The 16,033-nt window shown below is 42.0% G+C and overlaps 1 protein-coding gene across 1 annotated transcript; it reads right to left on the bottom strand.

Moving 5' to 3' along the window:
- Positions 1-1,395: 1,395 nt before the first annotated feature.
- LOC308299172 (GTPase IMAP family member 7-like) lies at positions 1,396-14,473 on the bottom strand (the record flags this gene model as incomplete). The annotated part of the gene is made up of 3 exons (XM_080742890.1): positions 1,396-1,864; positions 11,957-12,677; positions 14,464-14,473. 3 exons carry the CDS (start codon positions 14,471-14,473, stop codon positions 1,396-1,398), a joined length of 1,200 nt encoding a protein of 399 aa, XP_080599016.1.
- Between the last annotated feature and the right edge of the window lie 1,560 nt (positions 14,474-16,033).

Below are 16,033 nucleotides of genomic sequence, written 5' to 3'. Positions count from 1 at the left end.
CCTGAGTGACAGATTTAGTTTCAACTTCATCAGAGTCAATAAAAGTTCATTCTCAGGTGCCAATTTTCGCTGTGGTCCTGGTTTTTTATCTGCAATCAATTGGTACTTCTTCACAGTTTGAGAAGGACCACCTTTGAAATAATGTACAGAGGGCAGTTTGGATTGTAGATTGGCTCACTCCTATACTGAGTAATGCGTGTGGCTCGCAGCTGGCTTTGCTGCATGGCTCGCTGGCTGCATATCCATGGAGAAAGAGAGAGGCAGCCATGGCTGTGGCACCTCGCGACAAACTCTCTGGAGAGAAGATTATAATCCTCATCCTGCAAACGTATTCACGTTGATGTTGTGCTTGTGCGCGAATGAAACCCACTGATTTATAACTAGTTTACAGGCTGCAGTTAACCGCTGTTGCTGCCTGCTTAGAAAAGCTTCCGCAGTCTGTGAAATGAACGGAGGTGGTAACAGCCTATCAGCGCGTCGTTGTCATAGAGATGACAACCCATAATACTCTATGGCCCAGCATCAGCCAATCAGCGTGCCGTTCTCTCTCTCTCGCACTCAGACTTCAGAGCGCATGTAATGAAGTGAATGAATACAGCGAGAAGTGGGAACAAAACGTGGAGATATTTTTCCACGTTTTTTCTTCTTTTTATATATAATTCGTCCTGGGTCCGGTCGGCGGTGACTCGCGGTCCGGACGCCTATTGAGGACCCCTGTGCTAGAATCTATTTCCATATTTTTGTACCTTTTTGACTGTTAACAGCAGGGGGACATCAGTGTCAGGTGACTACTGCATGTGCCTCAAGTATTATGCTACCACTACCAATCAGATTGCCTTTTTACACCTGCTAAGATCTTTTCAGTAGTTGAGTGTCTAGCGTCGTTCATCTAAGTAAGTCTATTTACAGCAGTTCTCCCATTATATTAAACTTAAAAAGTTGAATATAATGTTGGTTATGAGACATGCTACTGAACCTTGTGATCAAACAATGTTTCTAGTTCTTCATGGATTCTCAACCCTACTTTACTTATACTGTACAGTGTCTCACGTACAGTATATCACATGCCATTTTAACGTTGCATAGTGTGTTACTAATTCTGCTTCTGTTTCTTTCCATTTTGGCCGCACCCAGCTACATGGTTGCGCAAAGCCACACCACTTCTTCCTTATCGTCAACTGCTATCTACCACAATTGCAACATTTCCTGCCTTACGGGCAAGTTGAATTACAATATCCAAATCTCAGGGACTTTCCACAGCTGCCGTCTAGTAAACATGTTTGTCTTAAAAATGTAAAGTAAAAGTATTTAGAGTAAAAAAGTATGAAAACAGTGCAATAGTTCAGTAGCATTACAACACATTATCATTCACTTAGCCCTTCTTCTCATCTTCTCCTATTCCATCTCCTCGTCCTCCATATCCTCCCTCTCTGAGAATTCTGCTTCCTCCTCCTCTGGGAATCCTGCTTCCCGGGGTTCGTCAGGATCAGTTCCTGTGGGTGATGCTGGATCGCAGGTGGATGACGCGAGAGTGTAGTTGGAAGAGGAGGGAGACCTGCCTGTAGCATCCTGGAAATGACCCGTAGGCTCAGGCTCCCAGCTGAGCGATGTGGGGGAGTAGGGTACTGTGGCCTCGTCCGGGTCAGGTTCCGTAGGTGATGACGGATCATATGTGGGATCGTAGTCTGGATCCCTCTGACTGGGTTCATGCCACTGCACCTCATTCTCCGTTGCCCCTCTCTCCGTTGCCCCCTGGTGGTGGCCTGGTGACCCATCCTCATCATTAACTGCATCATTAATTGCCTCAATTGGTGCAATTAGACGTCGGACCTCCTCCAACCTCCCTGAGCTCCACCCTGATTGACTGACAGTGTGTTCACCAGACCGCAACAACCGCAAACCCTCGTCAAACATGTCCATTTCTCTCTGCCAAGACTCTCTTTGCCTAGGGTCTAAACAGAATCTCTCAGCTAACTCTCTGCTGCTGATGTTTCTGTCAACATCCCCACTGCCCTGTGTCACATTTTCAGCTAACCTTCACTCACTACGAGTAGACTGAGAGGTGCACTCTTCGCTTCTTCTCTGTACTATTCTTAATCGTCTTGGAACTGGGAAATCCTCCTCCTCACTGTCACTCCCTACAATATATATATAGGGGGTTCCCCAACATTACTGCGTCGCTCTACAACCCTTACGGCTGGAGTCCCCAGTTCCCTCAAAGCTGCCCTACGTTGTTCCCTATTCTGCCCTAGTCCTGACGATCCCTCTCCTGGGTCGTCCCTATTCTGGGTGGATTAGGGAGGGGCTGCTGCCTGAGTTTGGGTTGGGCGTACCTGGGCTTGGGGCCTTACCATGGGCTTCACTGTCACAACAGGTCGTTCGTATACTTTCGTTTGCGTGGGCTGCATGCGGGCTCGTTGTTCGCTAAGAACCGTTTGTTACTCAAGGGGTCACGTGCGATCCTGACCGTCGAACCGTAGGGTATTGGGAGTCTTGCCCTCCCTGCTCCAAATGCATTTTTTTCATTGATTGAAGTATTTATTAGAGGTTTTGCATAGGTAACCTGCCTTGCACTCCTCCCTGCAAATGCTATGGTGGAGACGGTCAACACTATTAGGGAGCTCTAAAAGGATAGGGTTCGGCTTTTGGGGTGACGATAACAAGTGTGTGTGTTGTGTTGTCAGTGTCAGTGCAGTGCAATAAATGGACACGTTGTTCTGCGCGCTCAAAATGAGAAGTTGCAATACTTTCATTATTGCAATCCCTGCAGTAACAGCTGTCAACCATAACTGTCACAACACAAAAATGTTGTGACAGTACATAAACCCAGGATACATAAAAACATTCAAAGTTTCAAATATATATATAAAAAAAGATCCCATCAAGATTTGGCAGGCCCCCTGTTGTAACACTGAGGACCCCCCAGGGGTCCCGGACCCCCCATGGAAGACCCCTGGTATTTGCTACCAATCCTTTTTGTTTTCAGAGCCCAGCTACAAAAACTTTTATGATTCAATTATGATCTAATTTAACATTGTTCTGGAGCAGGAGCAGAGCGATTACTGAGATAGGCTCAAGGGTCTGTCTGAGGGTCCCAGGTGAGGAAAGACCCCAACCAAAAGTCAGAAGGATTATTCTGGCTGCAATAAATGAGCCCAGGAGGTTTTAAAACCTACAAAACAACTCTACTATTATGAAAATAGGACATCAATTGGCTGGCGTACTGTTCTGGGAGGTCCCAAAATAGATAACCCCCAGAAAGGGGGTGGGGGTCCGGAATATTTTACACCCATCATTTACTCATTCGATTCCTTGACCCAGAAAACATAGGATTGGCATGTTTAATTAAGTTTCTATGTTGTCTAGAAGCCAAGATGGCACAAATTATGTATTTTATGTCGGCCATTTTGAACGTCCAAAATGACGGCTTTGCAGGTGTCTGTGCAAATGGCAACAAAGATTTTTGGATTCCCCATGCTCTGAAGATTTCAAAAATGTATAGTTTTCCAAATCCCCATAAAAATCCAACGAATAAACATTTCTTAACATAGCAAACCTGACTAAATGGTCGGAAATAGGACATTGTGAGGAAGGTGCTGGTGTCAAAAAAGACATAAACATAGGACATTGTTTAATTCATGGTGTAGTCCCTTTAACCTTTGATCCAATGAGATTCGTGATGCCATTTGTTGCTCTCAAGTTATACAATGAGACACACAACAGTCGCATGGCAAGGACACATGTAACCTGGGAGTGTCAATATTGCAACATAACATTTGTTCGACATCCCACTAGTTTGACGCAGGTGAACGCAAATTGGTGAAATGCTTACCTGTTGACGCTGGTGAAAGCACCAGGTTAACCTGGTGAATGTTAACCACTATGCCTAAACCTAACCCAAACCCAAACCCTAACCTCAGTAAAACTATATGCCTAAAGCTAAACCTAACCCTAAAACCTAACCCTAACCCTTAGTCAAACTATGATATGGACACTTTGTTTTGCTTTAAGGTAACTTTTTTTGTTTGTTTGGCACTGCATACGTTTTACTATAAGTATTATGATGTGACACTTTTGTTATGGGCTGTCTGTTTTTCATTTTGTTTTAGTTTGTTTTTCCCTATAGGGTCTGGCTGGCTGGTGTGTGGGCGTGTGGAGGTCTGCCTGGGCGGCGTTCTCATTTCCCAAATCCTCCTGCTGTTGGCTGGCTGCTCACCTGGGGTGGTTCTAGCCTGGTTAAAGGGCAAGGTCACCCCTGAGACAACCAAATCTTATTGTAATGTTGTTTGTGAGATAATAAACACACTCCTGGGGTTCTTATGTGTTCAAAATGTGTCTTTAGAAATCTTAGTATTTCATGACATTCTGTGTTTCACTGAATAACTCCAACTCCCAGATTGCTTTGCATATAACCATTCCTCGACTCCTCCTAAATTCCCTTCCATAGGAAGTCCTTCCCTATACTCTGCCCACACCAAAAAATAAACAAACACACATGTAGTAGTCACATGGTGTCGAAGTGTGTTATGGATTGGATTGCAAAGTATTCACGTCAAAACTTAGTTTTACAACTGAGATATATGCCTTATTGTTGTGTTAAATAGGCTATTGTTTGCTCAGATGTAAATTAATTTCACTGACGACTCTGAAGATAAAACATGATGCTCCTGTCCATTGAAGCCTTCCTCTGTTGCGAGATGGCCGGCCTGGGTCCTGCATTGGAATTCCATCATGCACCGTTCAGTACACCAAAATGTATATTGTAAAATGTATATTGTATGAACCAAAACATGCTTTACTATGTACAGTATAGACAGACTATGCATTTATCCGTTTAAACCCCCCCCCCCCCCCCCCCTCCACTGAGGTGGAAAAAGTACTAACATGTCTTACTTGAGTAAGTATCAATACTGCAATAGGTCTATAGAAATACTCTGTTATAAGTAAAAGTTCAGGAATAAAATAAAATGTACTTGAATAAAAGTACAAAGGCTGTGTTCATGATTTGAGGTGTTTTTGGCCACTTTATCGCTGCTTGCAGCTACATTTATTATTATTAGTGGCCAAGGCCACGAAGTGGCAAATGGCCACTTATTGATATTGGACTTCATCACTATTATTATTATTATTCCGCCACTTTTTCTCTAGCGGCTAGACCGTGCAGTCGCTTTTTACGAAACTCGGCAGTATGGCAGAGGACTATGCCAAACGGCTAAAACGCGAAGCTCGCAACAATCGGCCAAAGGGTGGCGCTGTAAAAATGCCAACTTTGAACAGGTGTAGCTCATGCCCTGTTTCAGGTACAGCAATGAAACCTGTATACACTTATGCGTCTCCTCATGCCGAACAACTTTTACGCTCTGACTTTTGACCTCTGACCTTTACTTCTCCCACAATTTTGAATTATATGAAAAACAGTAAAAATGTATCTCCTCCTGGGATTTTCGCGTAACGTGCGCGAAACTTTTTTTACATGAACTTTGGACCAATACGGATTTTCTTTAAAGCGAAACATTATTTTTTAATAATTCACTCAATGTTGCAGTTATATGCAAATTATTCTTCTGCCTCTAAATCATACATGCAAAGTGACACGTTCATGGCATTTGGCAAATATGTAGAGGGTTAGTCCAAATATCACTGAAAACAATCTTACTCCAATTGGCCAAAGGGGGGGCGCTATACGAAGCGTTTGAAAACTCAAACTTTAAAGGGGCATAAGTCATGCCTCGTTTCGTTTGAAGACATGCAACTTGCTTACACGCGTGCCTTGACTCAAGCGGAAGACATCTGTGTCTTTGTTAAGTAAGCTCCGCCCTTAGATTTTCCGCCATTTTGAGCAGTTTGTAAAACACTTAAACCCGCTTTTATTCCGGAACTTTTGCGTCACGTGCAAAGAACTTTTTTTACATGAACTTTGGACCAATATCTAAAGATCTGTCAGATCGGATTCTTTAAACATTGAAACATGCTTTTTTAATAATTCAATCAACATTGCAAGTTTTTTGCAAATTATTCTTCTGCCTCTAAAACATACATGCAAAGTAAAATTTTCATGATGAACTACTGTAGAGGTTAAGTCCAAATATCACTGAAACCAAAAAGAATCATATTTGAACTGGGGACCCCCCACCCTGACGTGAGTAGGGTTTTCCCATGATCTGGGCCTTAGGCTAGATGCAGAATAGAGCTGGGACGTTCGCGAACGAATCAAATCTTTTGAACGGCTCTTTGAAGTGAACGTTGGGATCCGGTTCGCGCAGTAGAGAGCCGTTCATTTGGGGGAGAGACCCCCTCCCCCCAATTCAACATCTCCTTGCTACTCCACTGAGTACTGACTGAGTACAGTGAGTGAGTGAGAGAGAGAGAACAAGTGGAGGAGCGAGTTCATTGTTGCCTGCTTGTTTTTTGGGTGTTTTACACTCCTTGGCTGCCTGATTTCTCACATGGCCCTCCAGCGCCACCATGAGGCCGATTCTTGCAAAACATTTGTGAACACTGCTCCTACAGATTTTGGCCTAAAATCACGCAAATTGATTGTCAATTCACAACCTCCGTCCCTGATTTCACACATGCCCCTCTCTAGCGCCACCATCAGACAGATTTTTGCAAAACACATTTTACAACACTGCTCCTACAGATATTGGCCTACAATCACGCGAATTGGATGGCAAATCACAACCTCCAAATCAGCAGATCTGTTGACTTTATTTTGTTTTAACCTTGTAGATCGGCTGATTATTTGATTTTTCTTTTTTTATTTATCCAGGCCATGTTTTTTGCATGTGAACTGAATCTAACTGATGTCTTTGTTTGGTTTTCAGAAACACTGCATTTCCCATAATGCAGCAGCTAAGATGGCTGCTTGTTGGGTGTCGGCTGATTGAATCCACCTGAAGAACAGTTGAGGCAAAACACTGCTGGTTGCATGATGTAGAGAGGAGGATGTGTGCTGCTCTGTTAACCGGTAAGACTGTTTGCTTGTGTTTTGTATGGTCTCTTTTACTGTTTTACTGTGTTATTTTGGTCTATGGTTTACAGTGAGAATGTGTTTTATATTGCCAGGACTGTGCAGTTGTGGATTGCCTGTGTCCACTATTGTTTGGGAGTGTGGCCTCATCTTTCTTTAATGTAAGCATTTTTTTTTTATTTTTTTTTGTTTTCTTAAAATTTTTATCCCACGATTTTTTGTAACCCATTTTTTTCACCCGGTGCCAATTGCCTAAGCTGTGATCCTGGGCTCTACTCCCCCTCTGCCAACCTGGGGAGGGCCCCGAACTGAGCTCATGCTTCCTTCAATGCATGAGGAGTGAGCAGGCCGCTTCTTATCACCTGACAGGGGGAGCTTCCCCGGTTGGACGTAGCGCGTGGAAGGAACACGTTATTCCAACCAGTTCCATTCCCCTCCATCAGGCGCCCCGGCTGGCCAGGGGGAGGCTTTATAGAGACCAGGATTACTGCATGTTTTTGTGAGGGTATCTACCCTAGGAGACACGGGGAGAACATGCAAACTCCACACAGAAAGGCCCTTTTGCCAACCCCACCTAGGGTGTGGGCACTGATGACGCGGAGGAGGGAACACGCCCCCAGCACCCACAGTGTAAGCATTTAACTAAAGAAATGTGACTATTATTGCGACTGTTAGGTCGCAGTTACTATCAAAACCTCCACCGGCTGGCAGTCTGTCCGTGTGACATCACACTTTTGCCCTACTCATATCTCTGCCATCGTTGTCCCTATCCATGCCAAACTTTGCACACACTCCTTGGCAGCCTGATTTCTCACATCCAGCGCCACTATGAGGCCGATTCTTGTAAAACATATTTTTGAACAACGCTCCTACAGATTTTGGCCTAAAATCACGCAAATTGATTGTCAAATCACAACCTCCGTCCCTGATTTCTCACATGCTCCTCTTATAGCAGCACCATCAGACCGATTTTTGCAAAACACATTTTTCAACACTACAGATTTTTCCCTAAAAACACGCAAAGCGGTACATAGTATCTCAAGTCATTTCATCAACATGAATTTCCCATGTTACCTCCTGATTGGCTACGATTGCCTTCTAAAGTTTGTGTATGCGACCTGACGGTCACTTATCTCCCAATTAGGGAGTCTTACTGGTAATATGCATGTGCAAAGGTGAACAAGGAAAGGGGTTGACATATATTCTGTAGTCCACGATTCCGTGTAACTACGTGGTTAATCTGTAATATGTATTACTGTCATTGTTCTAGCAGCTACTGGTGGAGCCAGGGGCCTATGGTGCTAGTCCAATTTCATTCTCAATCAGTTTGATTTGTCAGCACCTGGCCGCAACACAGCTTCTCTGAGTCAGGCAATCCAAATGTTTTTGCTCTTAACCACCGAGCTCTGCTTCACTGAGTAGCTGGCTCTCGAAGGGACTCTTCCATCGAGCAGTAAGCAAAACTCCACTATGTTCTCCTCTGTCGCACATTTGCTCTGTATTTTGCCACATTGCTAATGGTGGTTCTATCTGTTCCCATTGTAGGCAAATTAGGAGCCGCATCTGAATCTTGGAAGAGAAATGGCATGTGTTAATGGAAGCAACGGCATACTGTGAAACATGTGTTTCGAATGTAACCCCTGTTTGTTAAGTTCTGGAAAGAAGCATATTTTGAGTTAAAAGCCCCATGTTTTAGGGGAACGCCCCCTTGAATAAAACGACGCTTATTGCATTTTCACCTTGAGAACTGTTTCCGTGTGCTGGTTTGGGTTCAGACTTCACAATACTTAATGTTTAAAAACGTTGTTTAAAAACTTTATTTGAAGACGTTTACTACTTGAATTATTTGAAAACATTGTGATTTAAAAGACATGCCTGAAAATGGCTAGGTTGTTAACCCTCTGTTTTGAAGGTTTACAACCTGATGACCAACTCTTCAACAAAGACAACTAATGAAAAAGTTGGAAAATAAAGATATTGAGTTAAAACCTTGAGTTCTTTGGAACTATTTTATGTCTGTTGCATATAGTCTTTTGCATACATGTCGTGTAGAGGTCAATTTGTGCTTTTACCAATAACTATGCCGATTAGTGTAAAATCGGCAGAGTCTCTGTCATTTATAGCGCCACCAGAAGGCCGAAAACACATTCTTCGATATTACTCCTTCAGATTTTATCCGATAATCACACAAATGGGTACACAGTATCTCTACAGTGATGTAATCATGACGGATTTGTCCTATATCATATTCTATCTAATTGGCTAACATTGAATTCCAAGGTTTGCAGGATTGCTCCTTTTTGAACAAAATGTCTCAAACGCAGCCTGCTATTTGTGAGATTTTGCACACACATTCCCACTAGGCCAAGGAACAGATTCCACCCTTCTCACATTGGCCTGTTATAGCGCCACCAGCGGGTCAATTTTTAGAAAAACACACACATGCAGTGTACGATTGCCGTGAAAGGCCCAAGAACATGTGGTACCCTTTTCACTTTGGCCTATTATAGTCACCACTAAGCCAAAAAAAAACCTACCCGACCTGCCTGAGTCCTGTTCGGAAGAACACTGCTTCTAGTTTTTCTTTGATGTCTTCTTTGCTTTCCCTTGATGCCTTTTTGCTTTCCTGCTTTTTATGCCTTGGCCACTTTATCGCTGCTTGCAGCTATATTTATTATTATTATTGTCTGCACTTCATAGGCATGTTAGTTAAAGGTCCCTTAGATTGTATTATATTATGATAGTGGCAATTTAGGAAAATACATGCAGTACACTGTGTGTGTGTGTGTGTGTGTGTGTGTGTGTGTGTGTGTGTGTGTGTGTGTGTGTGTGTGTGTGTGTGTGTGTGTGTGTGTGTGTGTGTGCAATTTCTGCCTCTAATATTTGACAAAATGTCTAAAAGGGCCTTTTGGTGGAAATATTGAAAATGGCAGACCTCCAAGCTCACAAAGCGTCACTTGTGTCGACAATTTTCAAACTGCCAAAGCATACAGGCTTAAGCCTGAAGTGGTTTTGTAACCAATCAAAATCTACAAAGTAAGTTACTATAACCAAATTTTTCAAACACAGTGGAGTCAAAAAAATATACAATATTTGCCTCCAAGATGTACCTAGAAGTAAAAGTATTTAGAATTGGAAATACTCCAGTAAAGTACACATTCTGGGTACGTATCATTACATTAACCATTATTACTTTAAACATTATTATGCTTTAGCTATTGAAAAATAACAGATCTACAAGCTCACAGCGCGCTGCAAGCTTGTATATCAGCTATTTTTTATTTAAGTCCTTAAATCAGTGGTTCTCAAACGTATATGTATTTGTTGTTCCAGGAACCCCCCAGAAGCAAATATTACAAATGTTCACTTTTAAAAAGATATATTCAAAGATTGGGTGCTATCTTTGTTCACTGACGAAAACAAAAACTAAGCTATGATATGATGACTAAAACTGACTAAATATATTGACAATTTTGTCAACAAATAAAAAATGTTAGGGAGGGGCTAGTGGAGAAGAGAATACATACTGTAGAAAGGTATTTTTTCAGCATGCAACCAAGTGTAAAATCAGGCATAAGGCCCCACAAGGGCCACCAAAATACATTTTATCGACAAAATCAACTAGTCTAGAATAACACTGAAACATTTGAGACGACTAAAATGTGACTAAAACTAAATTACATTTTATTCAAAAGACCATGACTAAAAATTTGCTAAAAATAAACAGTGGTCCACAGTAGTCAAATGTGATTAAAAACCATCTAATTGCAAAGCCCTCACTGTGAATTTCAGGAGAAAGTTGATGGATCCTGTTTGGTTAATATTATTAATATAATATTAATATAGCAGTGTGTACCAATTTGTGTATAACGGTCAAATATCATAATTCTTTGTGTTCCAAAACAAACCCTTATTATGTTTAACACGGTATAGATATCATTTTCAGTGTTAAATGTCAATGCCATCCTGTGTTGGGACAAATAACTAATGTATGTGATGAGATCTGTCCACTGCAGGTCATAATGCCCAGGACACAGGATAACACAATGATATTGCCAAGCCATACTATCTGGCCTTGCTACTGGGCCCAACGACACGAAAACATCTGATATCCATTGTTATGTTTAATTGTCCAATCAGAATGTGACTAATGTCTGTGAAATGATGTTTTGTATAGGCAGAGAAGCAATGATGGGTGATTTTGCTGTACTGTACGTTGCTGTACTGTACAATTTGAACTCTGAACTATTATTTCATTACAACTAACAGAAAACGGACTTACACTGTGTGGACTCATTTCTTGTGTGTGAGTACTTTAATATTTTGGGGGAAACTGTCTATTCATATGGAATATAATAATCTTTCCATCAAAAGTCATTCCTCTTTTCCTGTGTGGCCAACGGCTACTATCATACCATGTGACAGTGTCAAAGTGAAATGTAAGATTACAACTAATTAACTAATGTGCGTAGCATGATGGTTTACAGGAGTAGGTAAGAGTTGAATAATGATAATATTTGTGCAATTCTGGGAAATAGCAATAATAATGGAACAAATACACAGAATAATGAGTTTTATTCATTTCAATACATTATGTGAAACATTGTGAACTAAGCAGTGATATGGAATCAGTTCCTGAGAAACATTTGCAAGACGATCAATACAAACAGAAATCCTTATTTGTCGCGTATAAATGTGTTCAAGTAGGCTACCATGATACCATGATAAAAGCAGTTCATGAGACATCTTTGAACACAAACACACACAGCACATAATTATACTACCGACATGTCCATTGCTGTTGCCGGTGTGGGATTACGACACTGCCCTTTATACATGACAAATCCAACTATGAGAGAAACAACTCCCAATAGGATTAATGTAACTCCTACATACAGGCCTATCCCTTCTACCACTACTGTAATGAATACTCCGGCGATAAACAGCAGTAACCCCAGCACAAACGCAAATTTCGCACCACCTAACCTCGTTCTCTTCTCATCTCGCCTCATTCTCTCCTCATCTAGCCACCTTTGCCTTTCCTCCGCTTTCTCTCTCTCCTTCTCCCGTACCCTCTTCTCCTCCTCCTCCCGCAGCTTCTGCTGAGCCTCCTCGAACATCTTGTGGGTGTAGTGCTTCCCGTCGTTGTCGTCGACCATTTTCCTGATCATCTCGATGAGGTCTTTGACCTGTTGGTGGTCGTCTTTGTCGTTGTTGTTGAAGGCGAGGTACCGGTTTCCAAACTTGTTGACGATCCTCTGTATTTCCTTGCACTCCCTAATAGCCTCTTTAGGAGGGTGTTGCTCTTTGCACGTGAACAGCACAATGCTGTACAGGGAGGAGTCCTCTCCAAAGTTCTCCTCGATCCATGTAACGGCATTCTGCTCCTCTTCGGTGAACCTCACCCCCAGCCTTATCACCAGCAGGAAGGCGTGAGGCCCTGGGACGGACTTCTCAACACACTCCCCTATGATTGACTTCAGGTCTTCATTGCTTATTCCTGTGTCAAACAGGCCTGGTGAATCAATGACATGCACCGTTGTCCCGTCCACTTCCCCGCTGTATTTCATACACTTTTTGGTCACAGATATTGTATTACCGCCCACTTTACAGACATTTGTTCCAAGGATTGTGTTCGCTGACGAACTCTTCCCTGTGCCAGTCTTGCCCACCAGGACTATCCTCAGCTCTTCCAGCAAATCTGAACCTGCAAAAGTAGAGATAAAATTAATGTAGCTGGTAGTGATAGGGGAGAGCGTGGTAAACTGAGACACCGGGTAAACCAAGACGGTAACACTTTATAATAACTATTCGTTATAAGTAGTTAATAAACTATTAGTTAATGAGTTATTAAAGCCTTGTTAAGCATGTGTTAATAGTTAGTTAAGGATTATTAAGAAGGCCCTATATCCAGTTAATGGATCATTTTTACAAAACATTTATTATTGATTTATTAATGTCTTTTTCAATATTTGTTAACAGTTAAGGACTTATAAGTTATGCCTTATAAATATTTAATGTGAATAAAAGGTTAGAACCGTCTGAGCTGCTCCAGTGTCTCTCTCTACTGCAAATATTTAATGTATTATGAACAAGCTATTAGTAAATCACTTACTAATAGCTAGTTAAGTATTTGAAAAAGTAAGTGACTTTACCCCCTTTACTTATCTGGGCTGTTTCAGTTTTCCCCCGATGCTGGGGTAAAGTGAGACACACAAGACCACTTTTTAAAAAACATCATATTTTCACTGCCTTTTGACTTGAATACATTCTGATCCACATGTCCCCATGTTCAACAATAGCCTAGTAAACGACCAACTTCCGTTCTCCAGGAAATGAAATGGTTTCTGGAAGAGGGGCGGGTAATGAAATGGTTTCTGGAAGAGGGGCGGGTACGAGGCTAGTTCAACAAGGGTCCATGGCACAAACAAGTGTGAGAACTAACTGCGCTAAACAATAGATAGCAGTGCCTGTGCCATGGCATCATGACTCATGGTCAGAACATCACTGTTTTTTCTTTCTTAAAGTAAAGCCCTGCTTCATCATACATGGCTGTCACACAAGACTAGTGAAAATAGCCGATCTACAAGCATACAACGCCACACAGTGTGAGGCGTTGTGTGCTTGTAGATCTGCTATTTTCACTACTCTAAATCATTTTAAAAATGATAAATACAAAACAAACAGTTTTGGACATACAAGGTTTCAATTAAATTAAATTCAATTGTATTAAAGTGTCAAATCAACAAGTTATCTCAAGGCACTTTACATACAGAGCAGAGACCCGAGCAGAGACCTCATGGTAGAAGACAACACAACGTAGTATCAAGCAGCAGCTAATGATGGAATCATTGCTGTCAGACAGAAATTATAACTTTTCATAAATGAATGCCCTACTCTCAGGGGCGTCACACCAAATTCTGGGCCCTGGGTACAAGGATTCACTGCGGGCCCCCCATGAATGTTAACTGTTGAAAAATAGCAGATATACAAGCTCACAGCGCGGCACCGAGTGCCGCGCTGCGAGCTTGTAGATCTGCTATTTTTGAAAAATGTGTGCCAAGAAACCTATGTTTCCATGTCAGTGATGCTCAAACTTTTTCATGTGAAGGACCCCCCATCTCAAAATATTTAGTTCCAGGGACCCCCCCAGAAGCAAAATTTGAGTTACAAATGTTCACTTAAAGAATACATATATTCAAAGATTTGCGCACATTTTCACGACTTTTCAAAAATAGCAGATCTACAAGCTCGCAGCGCGGCACTCGGTGCCGCGCTGTGAGATTGTATATCTGCTATTTTTCAATAGCTAAAGTTACTAGGGCCCCTCCACCTTGGGCCCTGGTAACTCAGTCCCACTTTCCTACCCCTTGTGAGGCCCCTGCCTACTCTTATCTGCTACTTTGGATATTGTTTTTATTTGAATCCTGCAAAGTAACATATGAGGCTTCCACCTGCCAGAGATGATAATATACTTTGATGTATTGTCTTACCTTCAGCCATGTTTTGCTCACAGAATTACAGTCTTTATGCACAACGATCATCCAAAAAAGATAACTGAATGAAAAATATTACAAAAAGAGTGTAGTGGTAGTGGTAAAAAATAAAAATAAAAAATAAATCAAAATGAAAAAAAAAAAAAAGATAATGAGTATAAACTACTGTCGCAACCACTTCAGTTAGCTAACTGAGGAGCGATTCCTTTACGAGAAGGGCATTAGCAGCTGCCCCTTTTTTTTCTATTTTTCCTACACCATGCATTTAAAAATAATTAATATAATATTGTCTCTTTCCCAAAAACGTTTTTCAAAAGGTTTGAGGCTAAATTACCACTACTGAATACAGAGCCCCTGTCATTTCTGCCTGACTTTCAGAGCATTTTCAGCTGCAGTAGGCCTATATAACTTGTCCTGCCTCTCCCAGCTCCTCCCCTTCTCAAACCCTAACCTCAGTAAAACTATGCCTAAAGCTAAACCTAACCCTAAAACCTAACCCTAACCCTTAGTCAAACTATGATATGGACACTTTGTTTTGCTTTATGGTAACTTTATGGTAACTTTTATTTGTTTGGCACTGCATACGTTTTACTATAAGTATTATGATGTGACACTTTTGTCATGGGCTGTCTGTTTTTCATTTTGTTTTAGTTTGTTTTTCCCTATAGGGTCTGGCCTGGCTGGTGTGTGGGCGTGTGGAGGTCTGCCTGGGTGGCGTTCTCATTTCCCAAATCCTCCTGCTGTTGGCTGGCTGCTCACCTGGGGTGGTTCGCGAGGAGCTCATTCCGCTGATGATTCTTGCAGGTGGGATTTATGGCTCTTTGAAGTGAGCCGGATCTCTGCGATCCGTTCCTTTTCAAAGAGCCGTTCAAAATACTACATGTAAAAAGTACAAACATTCTTTACTACAATGAACAAAATACACAAGTATAAGTGTAATTAAAATGTACTTGAGTTAAAGCACAAAAGTATTGGTATCAAAATGCAGTAGTTCACCCCCCAAAATGAGTTTTTTTCTATTGATTACTCGTGCCATGGAGACTTAAGTTAGTTAGCCGGGGACCCAGTCACCAAAATGGGAGGGGACCTGTGATTTTCTGCTGTACTTTTTATTTCTGTTTTATCTATTAGTTTGGTCATTAAGGTCCACAGAATGAGAGGCCTGCTCTGCTGGAAACATTGCGGAAAAAAGTTATGGCCATTTGTATATTCACTGTCCCATTGACTCCACTAGAAATATTTAAAAAAAGAAAAAAGTCTGCTTTAATTTGCATGTGAGGGGTCAAACTAGGGGTTCTGCATGATTCTGAATCCATTGCAAGTGTAGTGATGCAATCCCCGCTTCCGCGTATCACTACAATCTGGCGTTGTCGGCAGGATGAGGAGCGTGTTGCCCTCGTGAGGAGGAACAGTGCCACGTCGTGTGCGGTGGTCCGCGGCGTGATGTGTGAAGCGCGAGGGCACGCTCCAAAAGACCTAGAGGGTGAATGTAGCACCCCACAGTTAGTATCAGCCATGAACCAGCGACAACAGCCCTACAAATCGGGCCCAGCCCTATTAGCACGAC

The sequence above is a fragment of the Nannobrachium achirus genome (assembly GCF_963921795.1).
Source record: "Nannobrachium achirus genome assembly, chromosome: 15".
NCBI lineage: Eukaryota > Metazoa > Chordata > Actinopteri > Myctophiformes > Myctophidae > Nannobrachium > Nannobrachium achirus.
Note: the sequence above shows the minus strand (reverse complement) of the source record. Positions and strands in the feature narration are given on the sequence as shown.